The following is a 24,344-nucleotide window of genomic DNA, read 5'->3' on the forward strand; positions in this document are numbered from 1 at the left end:
ACCTTGTCTTTATTTGAAAAAAATATGATTACCAGCACGAAATTACCAGATTACTGAGAGCCCTGTTACAGTGTTTAGGCTACCTTCTTTTTATTCACATATTCATATATTTCTAAACAATTACTTTGTGAAAAATACTGTAATAGGATTGAAAATTTAAGAAGTTGCCATCTAAAGTATAAAAGCATGTTTATTTTAAAAATGTGTTTTATAATTTATTTATAATTTATTAAATATTGATTAAAATAAATATATATTAAAATATCGGCTTTATATTGGCCATCGGCCACCCTGCTCTCCAAGATATCGGCATCGGCATCGGCCATCAAAAAACCAATATCGGTCGACCACTAATGTTAATGCTCTGTTCCAGCCATGGGGTTGTCCTATTCACCTTATTCCGGAAGTAGCACTGGGTGGCGCCATCCGCGTAATCTCACTTCCTGGTTTAGCTACTTAGCGCTTTGTTTGCCCTGGTCCAATCTGTTATCTGTCTTGATATAAGAAGATAGACTATAATATTATAGCCAAATGTGTTGGCCTATGGTTATTAACAACTGCTGCAACGTACTAAAGTACATTTCACTTGAAGCTTTTGAAACAATGCCACAATCAAATTATTTAATCTGTGTCTTTCTAATAGCTATTACTTAGTTATGAAGATGTGCACAAACACTACTACATGTAAAGTTTGAAACATTATTACACCACAGTTTGTTTGCTTAATCACCAGATACATTTGCAGTGTATAGCCAACAGATGAGAAAAAAATAGCCACGAACTGGTGTAGAAAGAAAGTAGAGCCTCAACTAGATGAACAAGAGGGCAACGTTAGCTTAGCTAACTGCTAGCTGCAATTTCTTATGGTTTGATCTCCAACACAAGTAATGGCTGTAAAATAAATCCAGCGACTGAATTCTAGAGGACCATAGCTTTCAAACAAGGTATAGCATGTGTATGTGTCCTGTAGTGAGACCATTACAACATTAGATGTTTGTGGCTAATGTAGGCTAAACACTACACATCGGCCGGGCTGCGATCAGACAGGCAGACGGGTCATATAAACACCTAAAAGTCGTTTAAAAATTACCCCGAGAAACAGTGCATTGCTGTGCTGTTGGTACACACGTACATAGCACATTTGGCACAAATTAGCTTATCTTATGTGACATTTTATCAGTGAGACTTCTCTGCAGTTCTCCTCGAAATTGAATGAGGGTCCGCTAAACCGGAAGTTGGTTTACAACGGAAGTACTGGACAGAAGTAAAAGTGGGCGGGGCGGAATAAGGTGAATAAATAATGTAATTTACTTTTTACATTTTGAAGTAGGTGGCACCAGACCCTCAAGGAGCGCTTACCCTTAGGACACCCATCCAGAATTGTTGTATTGTCGAGCAGCTCCAGAAACCGTGGAAGAGGGTTCCTTCTAGTCTTTTACATTTATTACAGAGGTTGGAGAGTTTGGGGTTTACTTTATGTCTTCGGGCTGGAGTCACATGCAAACGATGAACAAGTTTAAATTGCATTTCCCAGGCTGAGTTGTTGTCAAGATAGGAGGGCATCTCACATACGGCTTCCCAATCAGTTGTCTGAATTGCTTCCCCAAAGTCCTTTTCCCATAACACCCTGGTTTTATCTGAGCTATCTGTATTTGCCCTTATCAAAATGTCAGTAAATTTTGGATGCAGATCGAGATGGCGTCAGTTTATTTAATTGTTCCTCAATTGGGAATAGGCCAACTGAATAGACTCTGAGATTTTTTTGTCATGAAGCTGTGTATATGGTGGTATACCAAGAAGAGCTTCTTATTGAGATCATATTTTGCAGTAAATTGTTCAAAGGTCATTAACTGTTTATTCTCCATCAGATCTCCGATGACATGTCTTCCTTTGTCTTTCAGATGTATTAGGCCGTCATTCTTCCCCGGGGGGAAATCTGGGTTGTTATGCAAGACTGTGAGTAGTGAAAGGTGGGAGTTGAGCCCTTCTGTTTTGCGTACTAATCTCCATATTTTAATCATATTTTTAATGATGAAATTATTTTTGGTTAAAGTTTGCTGTTTTTTGGGGCGACAAATATACATTCCGTAGAGGGATTGGCCGAGAGTGGCTTCTGCGCTGATCCGGGTTGAGTTTGGATCGGTCAAGTGCCATTCCAGTGTAAAACGAAGTTGGGCAGAGAGCTGATATAGCTTAATGTCCGAGGCCACTAGACCTCCACATCTACTCAAAAGTGTTTAGAAGCTATACCTCAGTCTAGGTCTTTTTTTTCTGCCAAATAAAGGAAATAATGGCGCCACACAAATGTCTAAGTGCTTTGTTAGGAATGAGAACTGGTAGCATTTGAAATGGGTATAGAAGGCGGGGTAAAATATATAAAATATAAGATGGACACGACCTAATAGGGATAAGGGAAGATTACACTATCTGGTATCTAGATCTGATCTGATATTCGTAAAAATAGGGACAAAATTCCTTTATATAGATTTTACAGACACTTTTTTCTAATGCTGAAACGGATGCAAAATCTTGTTCCAATGTATTTTAAATTTAGTTGTACTGATTTTAAAAATGTCTTTATGGTCCTACAAGTCATTAACCCTGAAAATTAGCCTTTAAAAAAAAATTAAACCATATTGTCTTTCCTCAGATGCTGTGAAGAGGTGGAGCCTCAGACATACAGGGTTAGGGTTAGGGAACGGAAGACGCTTCGGGAAGAGCTGGGGTGCTGATGTAATAATGAGCCGTAAACAACTTTCAGAGACTCTACACTTTTACATGTGTGTTAACCGTGTATACTAATCGAGTATTTTTGTTGTTTACTTGTTTGATATCTGGCTGTTTAACAGTAATACGAGACTGTTAGTAACTGAAAGTTAGTACTGCCACAGCTCTGACTTCTGTTCATCAGTGATGGATTATTACAGAAAGACTCTAAAGATAGAATGTGTTGACTGTTCCTGTACTTTTGATATATTCTAGTTTGATTAATGGCGGATTAACCTTAATGTAAAACTGTTAGAGAAAATGCCATTACCATTACATTGTACTATTTTTACAAGTCCAGATGTTTGCTGGGACCAGACAAGAAAGCTCAGAGCCTTCATTATACATGCTTAATCCTAAACATAACAGCTAGTCAGTGTGACGTTAGCATACAGTTTTTAGACATGCCGTAAAGAAAGCTGCGACACTGATGATGCTGTTTTGCTTTTCAATGTATTCTTTTTTTCCTTGTTTCTAATGGTGACATAATGAACAGAAATCATCTTGCAACATTTATATTCATTTTGTATGTGTATGTTATGGACAATAGACATGCATCAGCTGGAGCGGTTTATCCCCAGATCATCGACTCTAGAGGCTCAAATAAATACAAATGAAAATAAATAAATGAAAAAATAAATAGAAGAAAAAAAAAATGTGGAAAAAAAATTATTATACATAAGGAAATAAAAGTATAAATACTCATTTATTTTTGTTTTTTACATTTCTTCGTATATTTATATATTTATGTATTTATTTATGTATTATTAAGTCAGGTTTGGTATTCCAATACGCTTTTCCCAATGTTCGTAAAAATTCCCTTTAGACCAATTGATATCTGATCATATTGTGGTTTATGTTCCTCTCTTCTTCTTCAGAAGGGGATAAAGAGAGTTGTGTTGTCATCTCTTATTTCTATCGTATTCTTAGTTTTGCATTTTTTAGTTTATTACTGGATACAGAATAAGATATAATTTCACCTCTGATGACAACTTACATTATCCCGCTTATTACACGGCTATTTGCCACATAAGTAAATAATTAGACACTGAGTTGAAATATTGTATTAGCTCTTTAAACGCAAAGCTTTTGAACTCTGTTCATATTAAAATGAGAGATATATGAGAATCACAGCTAAGTCTCCTGAGTGTGATGTTTCAATAAAGCAACTTAGTTTCCTTAAAGTCTGAGCTTTATTAACATCCAAGCTTTAACTGCACACGCAAACACAAAGCTTTAACTGCACACGCAAACACAAACTGGGCATCAGCAACTGAACTCTTAGCAAGCACTTGGACACCACCTAATGGATAAGAGACACATTACCTGTAACACATTAAACTGTTTTATATCACATCACCCTTCCTTATGAGTTCCTTAACAAATGTAACATTGAACTGTGAAATTACTGTAGTTAGACAACATTTCTTTTCACTTATTTCTCATGAATGTTATCTCTTTTATCTCACAAAGTCCTTGTATGTCTGTGGAGTTGTGACAGTTCATCTTCCAGACCTTATTTTCACCCTTTTTGGTGTAATTATTTTAGAGTGACTGGAATCAGACTCAGGTAGACCCGTTCCTGGATGTTCTGCACTGGAATGTCTGGGATGTCATCAGCCTTAGTGGCTGACCATGAACTTCCTTTGGCCCCTGTGTCTGTTGAACTGAAGCAGATGCTGGCTCATGTCACTGACTGTAGGCATCAGGAACCCTTGTTCAGCATCGCCAGTACCCTGGAGCAGTGGGCCGCTGGTTTCAGCCGGCCGTCATCATGGTCCTGCAGCGAAACGCCCGAGACCGGAGCGGCTCTCGTCTGTGCAGAAGACTGTGGGCTTCAACATCAGAGAACGCTAGCACAGGAGCTTCTGTGATTCTGCCAGAGTCAACCCAGGAACCTGCACTGAGTCTGCCGTAACAGGCACTTTCACGTGTTTTTAGATTCAGAAAAAATAGTAGGATTAATTGATTTCCATTTACGAAAATGAACAGTAGGTGATGATGTATGAAGAGGAGGCAGCTCCACATTAATAAAGACTGTCGACAGGAGACAGCTGAGAACCAAATGAATCGTGCAATCACATGATCTAAAGTATGACCTTTTCTTGTGTGTTGGAAACACTGATAAACTGTGTAAGATTAAAACAATCCAGTAGAAATAAAAAGTCTCTTGTCATCGCGCAGTCATTTTGGTCAATGTGTATATTAAAATCCCCCAAAATAAGAATCCTCTTGAATTTAAAACACAGCATTGAGAACAGTCCAGCAAACTCAGACAGAAATGCTTCATGTGCCTCTGGTGGTCGGTGGACGGCAGTGATGATAGTGGCTTTAGAGGCAGAAATGCTCAACTCAAGGCATTGGAATGATGTACAGTAAACCGTGGTACACATACAGTGCTGATGCTGAATTGCAGTTTGTGAACCACAATAATCCCCCCACCTCTGAGTAGAAGTAAACTTTTAGAACAGTTCAAACTGAGTAATAATTTAGTCGGATGAATTTTAGATTTTTTAACTGAGAGAACACAAAGAGTGAAAATAAATAACACAATCTCTGCACAGGTTACTTCCTCCACTGGTTCACCACAAGGATGTGTACTTTCTCCACTACTGTTTATTCTTTACACAAATATGTGCCAAAGTCATTTGGAAAATCGTGTTGTTTTGAAGTACGCAGATGATACTGTAATTGTCAGTTTGCTTCAGAATAATGAGAACAGTCATGGACCTATTATTAATGACTTTGTTGAGTGGTGTGAGGAGTCTCACCTTCATTTAAATATACTGAAGACCAAGGATATGGTTATTGATTTCAGAAAGAATGTCTATGCATGAAGTTACATCCATTAAGGGTGAAACAGTGGAGTGTGTGAAGTCTTACAAATACCTTGGGACAATCATTGATTCAAAGCTGAGTTTTGAAGTGAAACGGTGTATAAAAAGGGGCATCAACGTCTGTTCTTTTATAAAGAAATTGTGTAAATTTCAAATTGAGAAAACACTGCTGAGTGTGTTTTATCGTGCTTTTATTGAATCCGTTCTCTCCTTTTCTCTGGTATCTTGGTACGGGAACTTAACTTTAAAGAGCCGGAACTCTATTAACCAGATTGTGAAATGGTCCAGTAGGTTGCTTGGGAAACCACTCCTGAACCCAGCCTCGCTGTATACCAGGCAGCTTCACCCGCTGTATTATGAGTTCCAGTGTCTGCCGTCCAATCGACAGGTTTAGAGTACTGCGGTGTACTACAAAACGATACAAAAACAGTTTTGTTCCAGTAGTGATTCATTTTATGAATAGTACTAAGATGGAGTAAATTGTTTTAGTGTGATTTTAGTGTCTTGTTCTGTTTGTATGGTGTTATCATTTATATGTTTGAGAAATAGCCTAAACTTGTTCTCTGGAACTTAATTTACCTACGGGTACAAATAAAGGAACCTGACCTGACCTGACTGATGTTGAAGCATCTCACCCTGGTTCTACGCCTAAACTTGACATAAACTGTAAACTTGTCCCTCAAATCTGATTGGTTGATTGGAAAGTCGTTGCATGATCAACAAAGATCCAGGAACATGTGGTACTTGGTGAAATCACGTTCACCTCCCGCCACACGTGGAGAATTACTTGATAGCTAAAAACAGCAGGGTCACAGAACCCGCATTAACATTAAAACACACAGACGGTGAGTGGAGCGGCAGCCGAAACACACCTGTGCACCCAACCAAGCGGAAGCCCCGACGGGACGGCGGCCCGAGCAGGGGACAGGACCAGGACATGGCGATTACCCTAAACTAACCCTAACCTGACCCTGACCCTAACCTGACCTGACCCTAACCTGACCCTAACCCTAACCCTAACCTGACCCTAACCCTAACCTGGGCTGTGGGGCTTTTTGGTTTATTAATGTAAAAACAACCATCCAGACATACAGTGTGACTACTGACTCTAATGGCTCTTTTAATGAATCATTCAAAGACTCGCAGACTCATGTGTTCCCTGTCCGAATCAGTCTGATGAATCATTCACTGAAAGAACTGAATATGACACCTGAATCTGACTCTTTTTTGGCAATAAATGACATTTAAAATGAATTACAGACATCCTTAAATTAATCAAAGATGATAAGATCAGTCTTAGAGAATATATTTAAACAAAACTGCGGCTGTCCAGCATATGGATTAATCTGATAGTACAACCCAAAATACTTCCACCTACAGTTTACAAAATTACTTAAACGATATAATGACAACTAAAGCCAAACTATCCTGAACGGTGCAGACGTCAGCAATACAAAACTGACAACTGAAGTAGACTTTATTTCTTTTAGTGTTACATTACAGTACACAGCTACACAAATCACTAAAGAACGTTGTGTTTCTGGTTTAAGGCAAGAAGACTGAAGATATCATGTACATGCGTTCATTTAGTAGACATGTAAGGCAGTAAATAGTAAACATCATACTTAAAAAAAACAATATTATTGTTCTGCTTGATATTAAGACCATAAAAATATAACAGCACAGAAAAGGTTTATCTTTGGAGCATGAACGTTGGTTTGTGTCTTTACATGGTTCCTCATGAGGCTGAGCTGAGTTTGCTTTTACTGTACAGTCCATTTGGTGCAAAAAGTACATTTCGATCAAACCCAGAAGTCTCAGGACAGTGTACAGATGCTCTAGAAGTCTAACAGTCTATGTGTGTGTGTGTGTGTGTGTGTGTTTATGATTCTGTATAAAAGCTAAAACATTACTGGACTTATCATGGAATTTGTGGTTTTCAAGTCTGTTACACTCTATGAACAAAATGTGAATAATGTTCCTCAAAGTTAATGCTTGCTCAATGCACAGATACTGAATATCCTATCAAACACCTTTAAATATGAAAGCGTCAAATGTACAAAAGACTTAAAGGCATTAGAAAAATACCATCATACAATGAATGTGAAAACATGAAATATCAAGGTACATTAGAGTAAAAGAGTTAAAGGCTCAAGGCCGTCCACTTAAAAGAAGCTTGAACGTTTCAAAATTCCCAAAACTAATATAAATATTTTAAATTTAAATGTGTAAGGATCAGACGAGGATCTAATTGCATCGTGACCTCTGATTACATTTTGTTCTAATAATTGAAAGGTTCATTAAATGAATCAAGTTCCTATCGGTCCTTGTCTAAAGATCCTCACGATTTCTCCCATATTTAGGCTTTGTTATAAATTAAGGAGATATTTTCAGTCACATGAAACTGCAAACAAAACAACCAGAACCTTGAAATAAACCATATTAAATATCACGTTTCGATAAAAACATCCAGCAGCCCTTTTATGGTCAGAACGGTAAGTTGTTGATTCAGTTGAGGTGTTTAATCCCTATGAGCATTTCATCAATGTATAAAACAGTTCAGTTTGTTTTAATGTGATGTTTGTGTAGATTATTCATAGGCTAGAAACGTACTCGGGTGTGTAAACGTGAATGCTTGGCCAATACATTGCAAGCGTGTGGTTTCGTACCGTACATACTGTAACATTTGATCTTGCTATGGTAATAAAAAGCCTTCAGGACTCAAAGGGGTGATCGAGTTAGGATGTTTGTTACGGGCAGGTAAACTGCTTTACGCTGATGTGAAACTCTCTGACGCAGTGACGCATGAACTCAAGCTCGCGTATCCAGAAGTGTGTGTTCTCATACTCGCGTAGAGTGTGTTTCAGGCCTTAGCACTGTCCTAGGCAACAGGGAACGTTCTCAGAGCTTTGTCTAATGTTGTGGCAAGGTTCTGAACAAACGTTCTTCCGGTAACGTTAATAGAACGTTCGTTCAAAGTTATCTGGTCTTTAATGACGTTCTTAAAACATCTGCACAAAATACATCGTTCATGGAACTTCTTTCTGAAATGTTTTAGTCGGACGTTCGTCTAAAGTTTTTTAAATGTTACTTGTTTCAGAACGTTCAGAGAACATTCAAAAGTAACACTGCCATAATGTTTGCAGAATGACACAGTGGAATTTTTCCTTAACGTTCACATAACCAAGAAAAACGTTTTTGAAACATTTTTTTTTTTAAACTACGTTTCGAATGTTGAGAGAACATCCCGAAATAATGTTTTCACAGCCTAACGGGAACGTTAGCGAAACGTTCTTAGAACATATTTTGTTAGCTGGGTTTCTGTGATTAGTAAAGCTCCTGGTGGCTGTGAGGGAAATGAATATGATAAGAAGAAGTGTTGAGCACATAATCAGAGTGAAGAACTGTACAATACGAAGGCAAAGGCAGTGAGGCTTCAGACCCAACGTGTCTTCGTCAGGGGAATGTAAGGACAGGAACGTCAGTAGTTCTTGCAGGGCGTGTGTGATATGGAGCGCGAGCGCGTTAGAGGACCGTGACGCATCTCCTCACTCGTCACGCTGTCCTGGCGCCGTGTCTTTCCCTGCTCCTCTTTCATGAACAGGTCCATCATGAGGATCTTCTCCTTGTGGATCTGTAAGCTGATGTCTTTGGGAATATCTGGGATTATCCAGTCCACAACATCACTCATCAACATCACCACATTCTGCACAAATAAATCACAAGTTGACCAGAATTTAGCGTGATTTTAACTGATGTTCTGTTCACACTGCACTTATACTGTGAGTCTCGCACTGATGAGCCTTTAGATATTAGACACTCACCTGAAAGACAATGACAAAAGCTAGTCTGGCTGCCAACACAGCCCAGAACTCCTTGGAGATCTCGTACGGCGTCGGAGACCACGGAGGCTCTCTGTAGTCTTTATACCTGGAGGAGATGTCATTAAGCGTGTGTGTCGAGAGGTAACGGAGCCGTTCTGAGAGCACTTCATACCTGCAGATGTCCACACGGAAGCCCAGGTGGAAGGGCTCCACGGGGGCGGTGCCGTTCTGGAAGTGACTGACGTTAAAGTAAGACAGCGTGTGGTTGACGAAGCCGTGCATCGAGCCGTCCGGACTGTACATGTACTGATAGACCAGCCGGGGAATGAAGTCCGACGTGAAGGAGATCACAAACGCCTGCAGGAAAGAGGACAGTTTAGAAGAAGTTTTTGACATGTTATTGTACAAAGGTGGCATATTGATGGGAGCAGGAAATAATACATTTAGAAAAATACTAAGTATGAACTAATGAATCGTGATTAATGTGTAGAATCTTCAGAACAGTTTTACCACCTTAACTTTTCAAGTGAAGCTTGCCAAAGACAGGAACACTGCAAACAAAAACTGTTGTAATGTGACTGAGTATTTGTGGAGTAACTTCAGTTTATACTGTTCTGCCTCCACTTTCAGTTAATAAGTTAAAGTGAAATATGGAAAAAATAGAATCTACTTTTTCTAAAAATCTAGATTAAAAAGTTTGACGAGACAAACTTTAAGTTGGCTTGGGAAAGTTTGGACCAGATAGATAGATAGATAGATAGATAGATAGATAGATAGATAGTAATTGTGGAGTAACTTTAGTTTATACTGTTCTGCCTCCACTTTCACTTACACTCTAATGGCTAATATTGCCCTATTTATTCTAATTATTCACACTTGATTATAACTACAAACACGAGTAAAAAGTGTTTAAAAAACTACAAACATGACGGATCTGCAAGACCGGCGGTTAAGCAGAGCGGTGAAGATAAAGGGGTATAAATGATTAATAATCAGTAGCCTATCTAACCTGACGAAACAACACTGCTATGACCAGCGTGAGTCTCCTCGACAGTGAACTTCCGGACAGCCGGAGCTGAAATCTCCAGAAGCGGAGCTTGAGACACTGCTGTGAAGACTTCTTTACTCTGTAAATACTATTGCCCTATTTGGATTGTACTTGTTTCTCATGGGGACACAAGGTAATTTCAACATTTACAGGGGTTAGTCAGTGACTTTATTGCTTTCCGAAACCAGAATGTTAGTGTTTTTCTCCAGCCATCCTAGTAAAAATTCCTGGTGGGATTACAGTCAAACACCAAGGTCGTCAGGAGATTTAATTGCCGTCCAAATCCACATCTCTGAGATTATAAGAGAGGATCAATCCTGAAGTCATTTTGCCGAGCGTCGTGTGATAACTGTTGCTCTTCGTGGGGATGTGGACACACTTTAAAGACAGAGACTCATCACTGAAATGCTGGAAACCCTTTCAAAGAGTAATGTTATGTCCCTGATCCACTACAGTGAGCGGGAGCTGTTCAGAACAAAAGCACGCAAACCTTTGAAACTATTTCTACTCATTTCCACATTTTTAAAATGACATCCATCATTATGAGAGATAAAATGCTATACAGAAACAATACAGAGGATATTATTTTCCAATAGTTCAAATAAATATGAATTTATTAATTTTTCAAGCAATAACAGTCCTTTTGTATATGTGATGAGCGTGTTCCCGGGTTCATAGGATCCCAGAACTCAGGTGTCACGCAGAGTTATATTTTACAGACGTCTCCATGAGGATCAGTTATCTTCTGAACAGGTGTCACTGACTGAGAAATGTTCAAGTTAGGGTTGACATGCACATTTGACTGGTGCCAGGACAAGAGAAGTGATTCAAGAGTCGTCTACTCAAACCCTTCTTCATAATGGCAGCGTCTAGAGTATAAAGTGCTGTATGCGAAGGAGAGTTTCGCGGTTCAAAGGTAAACGTGATCAGCTAGCATTAGACGGACCAATAACACACACTTACATTGACAATCACTGCCACTTTTGCCACTCCTCTGAGAATATTATACCAGATTCCTGTGAAGACATCACGAACAACACCATCAGTGAATCAGCACTTTGAGGTGAACCTCGTATAACACACACATTCAGCTGCTGATATTATGGAAAGATTTGCAGGAACATTCCAGCTCAATAATATAATCTATAAATAGTCCATAAATATTACATTCTTTTTCTCAAGTTCAAATGTGAAGATATTGGACAGATATGCCACGGATGATCATATAACTGATAATATAAGCTTCATTATATGATTGTGATTGTGTAAATACAGACCGATGTCTTTGCCTCTGGCTGCATCTGGTCTTCTGAGTTCTCCCACAAACTTCTTGGCATCCAGACGTATTTCAATGATGTTGTTGAGGAGGGCGAACAGAGGCGCCAGCGGGAAAGATGCCACAAACAGAGTCACAAAGCCAAACTGGATTACTGCAGGAATGAACAGTGATAATTACTGCAGTGATATTAGACACTCGCCATCTTCACACTGCATACAGCTGAAGCTTCATCACAAGCTCATCACAGCTCATCAGCCAGTGTCTCTGGTCGTAGCTGGACCAGTATTAGTTCTTAATAAGAATTGAGAAAAGAGCTGCACCATTCTGTCCCAATGAAATACACATGGAAAAGAGAAGTGATGAAGAGTTAGTCTGGTCGGATGCTTTGGTTTCTGTACAGACACTCACTCATCTCCATGTACTCGGGCGTGAGGCCAGCGAAGGGCTCCAAGAAATGATCTGTCTCATAACGCTGTAACTTCTTCTCACGTTCCTCTTCCTGGAAAGAGCGTCTCTTGGATTTAATGTATCTGATCAGCTTCTTCAGTTTACTGCAATAAAGCAAATACAACCCAAACCATGGCAATGCAAACGGTTCAGCATGTCCATAAAGCCTGTCGTGTTGAAGAGTGTGTACTCACGGGACGCCGATCTCAAACAGGTTGTTCTGGATGAGCTGTTTCCCGAGCATTGTGATGCTGAGCTGGATGCAGAGCTCCATGAGGCAGCCGCCGTGAGCGCACTGATCAAACACATCAACACAGCCGTCATTCACCCGCGCAATCACTCCTCACAGAACACGCGCTCATGATTCATACCTCCTCCATGCGGTAGGACTCGAACACGTAGAGATAACTGCCAGGACGCCCACCGAGCCTGTGCGGAAACACGGCCGTCAGAGTCAGCATCAGCATCAACACACTCACATGCAGCGTCAGGCTTTAATAACCCATATGCTCATGCAGATCATCACTTCAGAACCACAGCTGAGATAAAACTGCGCTGGAGATTATGGACGCTTGTGTCCGCCACAGAATAAAAAAATAAATGAGGTAATTGTGAATTTTTTATCTCACTATTGCAAATTTTTTATCTCACAATTGCATTCATAACTCACAACTTTTTTTCTCGCAATTTCGCGATTATTTCTCACAATTCTGACTTTATTTCTTTCAATTCTGAATTTTTTCTTGCAATTACAAGTTTATATATCGCAATTCTAACTTTTTCTTGCAATTTTGAGTTAATATCCCACAATTCTGACTTTATTTCTTACAATTCTAAAAAAATTCTTGCAATTCCAAGTTTATATCTCGCAATTCTTAATTTTTGTCTAACAATTCTGAGTTTATTTCTCGCAATTCTGAGTTTATTTCTCGCAAGTCTGACTTTTTCTTGCAATTTCGCATTTATACCTAACAATTCTGACAATATTTCTTTCAATTCATACTTTTTTCTTGCAATTTCGAGTTTAAATCTCACAATTCTGACTTTATTTCTTGCAATTCCAAGTTTACATCTCGCAATTCTTACTTTTTCTCACAATTGCGGTATTATACCTCACAATTCTGACTTTTTATCTCACAATTCTGACAATATTTCTTTCAGTTTTTACTTTGGTCTTGCAATTCTAAGTTTATATCTCGCAATTCTTACTTTTTCTTGCATTTCGAGTCTATATCCCACAAATCTGACTTAATTTCTTTCAATTCTTACTTTTTTTCTCTCAATTCCAAGTTTATATCTCACAATTCTGACTTTTTATTGCAATTTCGAGTTTAAATCTCACAATTCTGACTTTACTTCTTGCAATTCCAAGTTTATATCTCACAATTCTGGCTTTTTTCTCGCAATTGCAAGTTTAGATAGAATGGTGAGATATAAACTTGACATTGCACGAGAAAAGTCAGAATTGTGAGATAAAAAGTTGCAATTCATTTTTTTTTTTTGTGCCTGAAACAAACGTCCATGAAGGATATTGAATACCCACCTGCCTCTGAAAAATGCGATGTATATGATGGGAGTGAACGCATTCACAAACTTCAGGATGAAAGTTTTGAAGATCAGCCTTTCTTCAAAGCTCTTGTCTGTTTTAGGAACCTCTGAGAAGACCAACATAAGACAAATGATTGAAGTAACCCTTCTGTTTTATGTTTCACACATGAGCAACAGAAGTTGACATTAAGCAGTGCTAGACGAAGCGACTGACCGAGGACAGTGAGCCAGCGTGCCACGGCCCCGTACACCTCGTCCAGGATGAGAATGACCACCAGGTTGATGATGGCCGCTGTGGTTTTAACCGTCAGCCTGACGTTGGAGCGGGTCACGGGGTTCGAGCTCATGGCGAGAGCGGCTTTGGTGGAGATCCGGTATAAAATCACACCAAACACTATAGCAAACGTCACACCGATCTGTAGAACAGTGAGGATGCACTTCATTCAGCGTGTTTTATTTTAAATGAAGACAGCTATCATGAGTACACAACTGAAAGCACAACCAGATGAACACCAGCATTTAATCTGTGAAAAACAAGATAAAATGCTATGCTCTCAAATGAAGCCATGATATGATGATGAAAGTAAGATTAAGTACTTGTTAAATGTACTTACTATAGCAATTGCAGTCAATTATGCACAATTACATGCAACTAACCCTCAACCAAACCCTAATCCTAACCTAGTTGTTCATTTATATTACTCAGTACTTCAGTTTAAATTAACACTGTAACAAGGACACCTTAAAATAAACTCTATCATATTAAATTAATAATTGATGGTGTTGTTTATTTACAATTTATCGCTTCGAGTCTCACATGATGAAAGAATATTAATGAAAAACAATATAAAAGTTACTATGAATCTTTCAGTGCATAATCATAATTATTTTAGTTAAATTTTTAGTAACTTTGATATGTGCTTTGTCATTGTATTTATTTTTGTTGCAATGTTTTTAAGAGTTTTAGTCAAGACTCTTGGTGTAGCTGCCCATCAGACTGTGTGGAGAAGCTGGAGGCGTTTGGCCCAGTCCTCGCTATACTGAACTATTTCTGTTCATGTGTATTTTTGGGATGTCTCAAAAGCTTCAGTGTTTGACCGTAAGGTCGTGATTCTGGGCCAGTGTTTTGCTTTTATTGCCATTTGTTGCAAGTTTGAGATAACAGCAGATGCCTGGATATTCTGCTGGAGAACTTATGTCTGCATGATGGGGATCAAGAAAGCAAAGTCTGGCCTCTTCAACAGCCGAAACTAACTGTGGGACACATTTGAGGATGAGAAAACAACTGTTCATTTCAGGAATAATTATCAAAGACTTTCAATAGACAGCTGGAAACTCATTTAAAGCAAACTAGTTGGAATCTGGATCCCCTCAGATACATTAACAGGTTGACTTGAGAATAAACAACAAACAATATAGGAAAAAAATTAAGATTCAGATTTCAGTGGGCAATAAATATTGACCAACACTACCTTTCCCATGTTTGGGTTTTTAAACGTTTTTGAAAAAAGTATTTTATGCTTACCAAGTCTGTAATACTGAAATATTAAAAATGTAACAATACTAGTAATACCAAGTACTGACTCATTTCGGTAACCAATACTTTCACACACTACTTGTGTTTGTGCAAAGGTTTTGAAAGGCGAATGTGTATTTGCAGCGTTTAGCACTGTTTATTATGAGTGATTTCTCCGTGCACATTATCATTATTGTGTTACATTCATGTTCCTGGTAATCTTGAGTCAGAATAACTTCCTCTTGGATCTCTTCTCTTCTCTGATGACGAGGGCGGGGCAATAACCTGTCACTCACAGGAGATCCACCAATAGAAAACCACAACCATCCCATCAATTCTCCAATGACAAAATAAGTGAGTATGAAGGCGCCCGAGTTGCACGTCATCAGCTTGTTTGTCTTCAGGATCTGCTTGTTTGTGTGCGCGTGTGAGATAAGAGTCTGGCGGAGCGCGTGCGACTCTCGAGGGAGCTGGATGGAGGAATCTTTCTCCTTGATGCTTGGATCTCACACTCTGATCTCGTTGGTCTGCCGATGAGGCAATCGTAGAGAAGTTCACAGAGCTGAGGTCTCAGTCAGCAGCTTTCAGGAGATATATCCCTCACTGGGGGTCCGTGAGGGCTGAAGGTTACCCCCTTAGGGTTGATGCAGAGTGAACAGAAGAGATTCCCTCTGCTTTATTTACCTCCCTCCCCAACTACTGTTGGGTTTAGACGTAGGGATGTATGCTCCCCTTTGATGGGTGCTCTACTATAGCCCTAGTTCGACAGTAGTAATAGCAGAGGAAGGTCACCTGCGGGCATCCCTCCTTCTCTGTCGCACACTGCGGTCTAGTGCTAATGAAAAAGAAGAAGCGCTAGCCATAGTGGGTCTTTGGCAGAGTGCCTTGACTCGAGGCAGTGAATGAGCTGCGGTGTCTAACTGAGGTTTTAGCACCTTACATGCTTCCTTCGGTAGACTGCTCTAGAACCCCTTAGGGTAGAGCAGAGTGAGCTGAACCACGATGGGCAATTCACAAGAGTAGTTTCGTAGTTGTTGGGTCTTGAAGAAGGGATATATGCTCCCCTTTGGTGGGGTGATCCTTAAGAGAAGATCAGTGTTACAAACTGATGAGTATAGGTGGATCGCCGATATCATTGTAGCGTTCTATAGTTTAGCCATAAACTATAGTGAGTCCTGGAGAAGTGCTTCACTCAAGTCAGAGTATGAGCTATTCTCCCCTAATCAATCTAGGATCATTAACATGGAGTAGAAGCTCCTCTTCGGTAGGCTACTCCCCAAGAGCCTTCTCTAATACTGGTGAGATATGCCTGCCATACCTGGGGTTATGTTGGGTATTTTCGGGGCCGTATAAGGCTGAGGCCAGAGGTGTAGCAGCCCAGACTTCCCTTGCTGTAGAGCATAGAAGCTTGGGAATCTTTCCTAGCATCGGGGAGTTTTGGCTTAGGGAATACACATACACATCAAAATAACATTAAGCTAGAGATACTTGTGTGGCTGAGCAGTGTAGCGAAAGGATAATTATTCTGTTTATTCTGAATCATATTATTCTGTCTTGTATTAATATACAAAAAGGGAAACGGCTCTCTCATCGTTCTCTTAAAGCAGTCGCTCATTGAGTCGAACAACACACATCACTACTGTTTCCGCTGGTTTTGTGTTTTATTTACTGTTGGTTACTTGGTTACCAATACCACCATCATCCGCTAGAACAACCTGATGGAAACGCACCTAATTCGTCTTTTTTTTTCTTGCAAACTTGGAAAAGATTAGCTGGAAACCCTGCTAATGTTTGCTATACCCACTATGCTTTGTGCATATTCACAGCATAGTGAGGCAGGCGTTCCCTTGGCATGGTGGAGAGGGTATTGGTTCCCCATAGCGTCAACACCAAGACGCAGCGTCGAGGTTCCACTTTGAAAGGGAACACCTTAAGTTACGACTGTAACCCTGGTTCCCTGAGAAGGGAATGAGATGCTGTGTCTATGGCACTGTCTGCGCATCTCCTTTAGACGGGCGCTCCCCGCATGAGACGTCATGGACTACCGTGTGCCAATGATTAATGGTGTTTGTCTACACTGGGCACACTGATCCCGTTCCCCATAGCATCAACACCAAGACACAGCGTATCGTTCCTCTTCTCAGGGAACCAGGGTTACAGTCATAACCGTACGTTTTTAACACTGTAATACATTTTTTCTGTTTACTGTCACTTTTGACATTTGATCAATTTAAAGGGGGGGTGAAATGCTATTTCATGCATACTGAGTTTTTTACACTGGTAAAGAGTTGGATTCCCATGCTAAACATGGACAAAGTTTCAAAAACTAAGTTGTACGTTTGAAGGAGTATTTTTGTTCCAAAAATACTCCTTCCGGTTTGTCACAAGTTTCGGAAAGTTTTTTTCGAGTATGGCTCTGTCTTACGTAAGATAGGGTGGAATTTCCTTATATGGGTCCTAAGGGCACTTCTCCGGTAAGATCGCGGCCGCGCGCGCACTCGTAGACCAGAGCAAGAGAGTGAAAGCAGTTCGCCATCAAAGCGCCCTGCCCGGCTTTTGGGAAGTCAATGTCACCAAAGAAGTGTGTTTTTGGTTGCCAGGGCAAGACAACCCTGCACAGATTCCCAAAGAACCCAGCGTTAAGGAACCCGTGGATGGAGTTTGTTTTCCTGAGCATAAACGGAGTTGTGTAAAGACTGTTGTTCCCTGCATTTCGACGATGATTGTTTTATAAACAAAGCCCAGATCCACGGATTTGCAGATCGTCTAATGCTTAAGGATCGAGCAGTCACAATGATAAAGTTTCGCGGTCGTGCGTTGGAACCGTACGGTGAGTAAAACTGTTTGTTGAACAAATGTCTCTGTGTGTTGTCACTAGCTTGGCGCGTTAGCACAGCTAAGCTTCGCCCACACGGCCCGCCCCCAGCCGCTCGTTTTTTTCCGGAAAGACTCGGTACAGCCAATCTTTCTGTTAAAAATTTAATAAAACAAAAGACTTTTTGGAGATATGAAGGATGCAATATTACTCTATAGGTACTCAAGATTAACAGGAGATTGAGTGAAAATGAGCATTTCACCCCCCCTTTAACGTGTCCTTTCTGAATAAAAGTCTTCATTTCTGACCCCAAACTGTGAATGATAGTACTGTATATATTGTAAATGCCCAGTGAACAGATGTACATGATGCATGGTGCCCACTACGACAGATGTATTTTGGTGAACAGCAACAAATACATTAATAATTTAAATAATTTTATAATTTTATAAATTTAACAGTGTTCCTTAGATCTCATTCTATTAAAAAGTGTATTTTTACCTGTCTGGATCTCCTGGAATAAAAGACAGAAGCTGATATTCCAGAGGCAGTTGATGCTTCATCACTTTCGTCAGCCATGCTGAATTTATGTTGTCATAAATAAAGAACACAACGACATATAAAGAGGACAGTCATATAGAGTGATGGGCAAGGGTCAACGGTCATCACCCGTGGTGGTTTGGATGGTTAAAATGGTTTGTTAAGATCTCTAGTGGACACCATGCATCAGAGGGTTACATGAAATAATGATGTTTGCCTGTGCTAAGTGTATATATGACAAAATACTCATATTCACATGCAGGATTGAATATGAATATTGATGTTCAAATGTGGGTAACACGTTACATTAAGGTTTCATTTATTAGCATTAGTTATTTACAATAACATGAACAATTAACAATGATTGTACACCATTTATTCACCTTAGTCAATGCTAATTTCAACATTTACTAATACAAAATCAAATGTTGTATCTGTTAAAATCAAACATTGTGTCAACATTAGTTAATGAACATGAACAAACCTTAAAGGGGTTCTATTATGCTTTAGTTAGTGTGTAATGTTGCTGTTTGAGCATAAAAAAAGGTCAAAGTTCACTCCAAAGGGGGATATTTTATTTAACAGAATAAACTTTTCGAGAACTACTCGTTTGGAAATGTTTTTTCCGGATCTTATGAAGTCACGATGTTACTCGTGTCAATAATGTGCATCCACGGAATACGCAAAAAAGGGGACGAGGCTATGGTTGAGCTGCATTAGAGAAGACTCTGATTAAAGATTAAAGAGACTCTGTTTTTTCACCCCGTTTCCAAAACTCACTTGTTTGACCTTCCTAAGGCTAACTTTATTTTAAACACTGTTCCTGAACATTATAATCCTAAAGTTTATCTGTGCACTGCACATTTTATGGAGAACAGCTTATTTTCTGTAGCTTTTGTAAGCTCTCGCATTTGTGAGACGGTTCACCGCTCCTTAGGAACATAAACCATGGATTAGTGATTTCTGTTTGTATTACCTTAGTTTTCCAACAAATATCACCATCAAATGGTGGACAACATTGTATCTATAACGTATAAGAAAATAAAAAAACATACCACTCTGAAACGTCCTGTGAAATCATTGCTTGCAAAGTCCGAATTAAATCCGTTCTGTCCGATCCTCGTGTTCGTTAACATTGTCAGGGTGTGAATCGGTCTCGAATTGGTTTGAAATTGACGCCATCGTTATTATTTACAGCTGAGTAGAGCTCGCGGTTATGAAGGGGCGGGACATTTCCTGAACACGCGTTAATCGCTGCCAATCACAACACACTGGGCCAACTGACCAATCACAGCACATTTGGACTTCATCGAAATCAGGGTTTTCTGTTTTCTGAACAATCAAGCATGAAAACATATTCTAGTACACCCCAAAAACACAATCAAGACTTCATAACGAGGCACAATAGAACCCCTTTAAATAACTGCATCTCTATCACTAAAATGAAGGTTAAGAAATGCTGTTAGCTAATGCATGAACTAATGTTAACAAATAAGACTTTATGGTAAAGTGTTACCCAGAGGTGTGGGCGGATGTATGACTTCATAGAAACACAAGCCTTACCATTAGAAGCATCATGATGAGGTTTGTCATGTACGCAGGGAATCGGTCTTTACATGTCAGCTTCTCTTTCCCTGGCTAAAGAAGAAAATAACAATCAGAGTTTCTGGCTTTTCCAGCACAAATACCTGAACATTCTTAAATCAAGATGTATTTACTAGAGTATCAAAAATACTTCAGGTTTTAAATCTTGTTTACTGAAAATAAAATCATCAAAATCGAGTGACTTTATGCTTAAAACAAGAACAAATATAATATCCACCAATGGGGTCAGAAAAATAACTAGATTTCCGTTAAATTAACTGCATTGGCAGATATTTTTTCTTGTTTTCAGCAAAAACTCACTTCATTTTGATTCATTTTTCATAAACAAGACTTAATATCTTCAGCCATTTTCTTGATGTAAGGATGTTTAGATATTTGTACTGGATAAGAAGACGGAAACACTGAGGAAGAGCATCATGTCCTTCAGTGTTCACATCAGAGAGGAGTATTTTTAGTGTTAGCAAGGTCAGGTCTCTTATTTTAACCTAGTAATTCTATGGTTATAAATATTTAATCAAAACTGATAACTATTAAATAATTTAAATAATAGATGTACTATCCAATATTGCAAATATTATAGCCTACTGCAGATATTGCAGTTCATTTTGGCAATTCATACTGTTAGAAAGCAGCTTCACACAGTGCTATAGAGCATCGCAAACATATTCATAATGAATCACCTTCTGTGATTTGTGGTCTGTCCTCAGCGATTTCTGCATCACTCTGAATTCATATTCGGCTCGCGGGTGATCCTGACATAAACAAATGACAATATATATGAATATATGACAAAAACTGGCTCAAAAACAAGAAAGAAAGAAAGAAAGAAAGAAAGAAAGAAAGATTTGTTTCTGCACGGCTGTTCATCAGGCGAGTGTTTCTATAAGCTCTCAGCATGCTAGAAATCCTGTGAAAGACTCGAGAGGAAAGCTGTGAGTCGTGGATAAAGAGCATACAGTCAGAGATCAGAGATTTTAATATGTTCAAACCTTCAGTGCTTCCTACACACACATACACACACACAGCGGGGGAAGAAGAGGATGACAACATTAAATGACACTAGAGAAATGAGCTGCAGTGATCATGTGACTGTGTGTGTGTGGTCATGTGATCAGACCTCCTCGTCCTCGAAGCCTGTGAGATCCCACTCATAGTTGAGCCGCATCTGTCTCCTCTTCCAGTGCTCCATGAAGAACGCCGCTGAAACACACACACACACACACACACGCATTAATCACACTGACAGCAGGAAATGAACTCATCACACACCTGAGGAACTGCTGCTAAATGTAGCAGGAACTGATCAAATATTAACGGTTCGATTATAGAGGTGTCTAGTAATGATGAGTGCAGCTAAATCAGTCCGAGTGTGTGGCAGATAGTTTCACGTATTGGTCGAATCCATGGATGAGAATTCAAATGAAAGTCATAATGGAAACAAAGACGCTTCAGTTTTCCAGCCGTACAAGAGCCTGAATGAAGAGCAGTGAAGATGTTTCTAAAAGCCACGCCGCTTGGCTGATCCTCATATCTGTGTCGTCTGTCATGTGTCTCCCCCAAACCGAGGAGCGCAGTAAATCTGGTGTGTGAACTCCTGCCCTGCGAACCGAGCCGAAGTCACGACTTCCTGTCCAGATCCCTGAGCGCTCGACACTGAGCAGAGCAGAGGCCGAACACTCACGCATGATAAAGCCCTGCAGACGGGAGATGTTTACTCTAAAACAGACAGAACCGTACCGAGATAGAGAGACACACACTGTCCTTCCAGCTCCAGAGTCTCCAACAAACACAGGGGGAAAGTCACTAAATACTTGATAAATTAAGCTGACTACAGAACGCACCTGTAAGGCAAAACACTAAACTGTGTAGGACCACAGAACATGATTAACAGTCCCTGCAACATGACAAATATAAGTAGCTAATATTCAACATACATACATGTGTGTATGTGTGTGTGTGCGTGTAAGTGTGTGTGTGTGTGTGTGTGTGTGCGCTGATGATTGCTTGAGGAAAGGCTGACAGTCGGATCAAACACACACGGCTACACTGATGAAGGAGCAGAAACGAGGAGCAGAATGGAGGATCTCAGGATCTCAGGATCTCGGGATCTCAGTATATCTCGGGATCTCTGTATATCTCGGGATCTCAGGATCTCGGGATGTCAGGATCTCAGGATCTTGGGATCTCAGGATCTCGGGATCTCAGGATCTCAGGAGCTCACCCCACAGCGCCATGAAGATGGAGAAGAAGACGGTGGCGGGGTTGTCGAACAGGTGGCTGGCGCGGGCCGTCCCACACGCCGTGCTCAGGTTCCAGTAGCTGCACACGCGGTCACACAGCGGACACATGGTGATGTTCCTGCGCTGGTCACAGATCTCCATACTGCACACAGAAGAAGAGACACACCTGACCCAGTTCAGCCTGTTACCTCTGTTTATTACATACTCTAATACATGTCATCTCATTACCTTCATTTTCTGAAGGTTAATCAATTTCCAACTCCCATTCTGTCCTTCACTCTCATGTACAAAAACTATCACAGCATCAGTTTAAATGAGACTCTTTTAGGTGTAGTTTGTGGATAAAAGCGCAGGATCAGTTCCAGCAGGCTCTTTTCAGGCTGTCATAATATCCTGACAGAGACAAACTCCAGAGGGACTTTCAGACAGATGTTTGGGTTTTATATGCTCTTTCTCAGCGTATGAACTTCCTCTTGAGCAGTGTGAGGCTTTAGCTCAGGATGGGGGGCTCACACTATATCACCCAGAACTGAGCAGTACTGAGACATGAGTTAATAGCAGTTCCAGTTATTAAAATAGAACTTGTCAAAGATGTTTTGTGGAAACTATACTCTAAGATTTGCTGGGTTATTTTTTACTCAGACTGCTGTTTTCTGCCTTTGTTGAGTTATTTTTAAATGTGTTGGGTTTCTAAATAGACTAAATTAATTGTTTTGCAATATACAGTGCTGGGAAGTAACTGGTTACATGTAATCTGGATTACATAATCAGATTCCAAGATTCTTTATGGTAACACTTTATTTTACGGTGCCCTTGATACAGAGTAATTACTTAATTAGGTACTTAGTAATAGATGTTGTAATAACATGTAACAAAATGTACTTAACATGTAACTAAGTTATGGAACAGCCTGTACTTACAGATTGTAATTACACACATGTAATAGGCAGCTACTGTTACACATGTGTAACAAGCCGAGTTGGATAAGGTTTATAGATACACATGAAGTACACTTAAGTACATTCTTGATACACTTTATTTTACGTAGCTTATACCTGTGTAATATTATGTAATTACAATGTAATTAGGAAACTACTGCATGCATTTAAGCTGTGAACTAGTGAGTTAAATCAAACTAAGGCAGAGATGGATAAGGTATGTACAGTGAGGAAAATAAGTATTTGAACACCCTGCTATTTTGCAAGTTCTCCCACTTAGAAATCATGGAGGGGTCTGAAATTGTCATCGTAGGTGCATGTCCACTGTGAGAGACATAATCTAAAAAAAAATCCAGAAATCACAATATATGATTTTTTAACTATTTATTTGTATGATACAGCTGCAAATAAGTATTTGAACACCTGTCTATCAGCTAGAATTCTGACCCTCAAAGACCTGTTAGTCTGCCTTTAAAATGTCCACCTCCACTCCATTTATTATCCTAAATTAGATGCACCTGTTTGAGGTCGTTACTTGCATAAAGACACCTGTCCACCCCATACAATCAGTAAGAATCCAACTACTAACATGGCCAAGACCAAAGAGCTGTCCAAAGACACTAGAGACAAAATTGTACACCTCCACAAGGCTGGAAAGGGCTACGGGGAAATTGCCAAGCAGCTTGGTGAAAAAAGGTCCACTGTTGGAGCAATCATTAGAAAATGGAAGAAACTAAACATGACTGTCAATCTCCCTCGGACTGGGGCTCCATGCAAGATCTCACCTCGTGGGGTCTCAATGATCCTAAGAAAGGTGAGAAATCAGCCCAGAACTACACGGGAGGAGCTGGTCAATGACCTGAAAAGAGCTGGGACCACCGTTTCCAAGGTTACTGTTGGTAATACACTAAGACGTCAGGGTTTGAAATCATGCATGGCAC

At 39.8% G+C, this 24,344-nt stretch overlaps 2 protein-coding genes across 5 annotated transcripts in view; one reads left to right on the top strand and one right to left on the bottom strand.

Annotated features, from left to right (window-relative positions):
- The window catches only part of LOC307151144 (endonuclease domain-containing 1 protein-like), a 244,755-nt gene that overhangs the window by 53,444 nt on the left and 166,967 nt on the right, over positions 1–24,344 (top strand). The window lies entirely within an intron of this gene.
- The window catches only part of ano1b (anoctamin 1, calcium activated chloride channel b), a 59,094-nt gene continuing 41,786 nt past the window's right edge, over positions 7,037–24,344 (bottom strand). For 2 of the 4 annotated variants that reach the window (XM_079858994.1, XM_079858995.1), the window contains 14 exons: positions 22,447–22,607; positions 21,343–21,425; positions 20,906–20,977; positions 20,184–20,258; positions 13,964–14,165; positions 13,745–13,856; positions 12,573–12,630; positions 12,396–12,496; positions 12,163–12,305; positions 11,753–11,905; positions 11,439–11,491; positions 9,600–9,784; positions 9,428–9,533; positions 7,037–9,309 (listed from right to left, as the gene is read on the bottom strand). In XM_079858994.1, the coding sequence (XP_079715120.1) occupies positions 9,085–9,309; positions 9,428–9,533; positions 9,600–9,784; positions 11,439–11,491; positions 11,753–11,905; positions 12,163–12,305; positions 12,396–12,496; positions 12,573–12,630; positions 13,745–13,856; positions 13,964–14,165; positions 20,184–20,258; positions 20,906–20,977; positions 21,343–21,425; positions 22,447–22,607 (1,729 nt within the window). In that variant the 3' untranslated portion in view covers positions 7,037–9,084. Of the gene's footprint in view, positions 9,310–9,427; positions 9,785–11,438; positions 11,492–11,752; positions 11,906–12,162; positions 12,306–12,395; positions 12,497–12,572; positions 12,631–13,744; positions 13,857–13,963; positions 14,166–20,183; positions 20,259–20,905; positions 20,978–21,342; positions 21,426–22,446; positions 22,608–24,344 lie in introns of all 4 variants that reach the window. The other 2 variants (XM_079858992.1, XM_079858993.1) reach the window with 1 other exon arrangement.

Source organism: Squalius cephalus (genome assembly GCF_949319135.1).
Source record: "Squalius cephalus genome assembly, chromosome: 23".
NCBI classification, from domain to species: Eukaryota; Metazoa; Chordata; class Actinopteri; order Cypriniformes; family Leuciscidae; genus Squalius; species Squalius cephalus.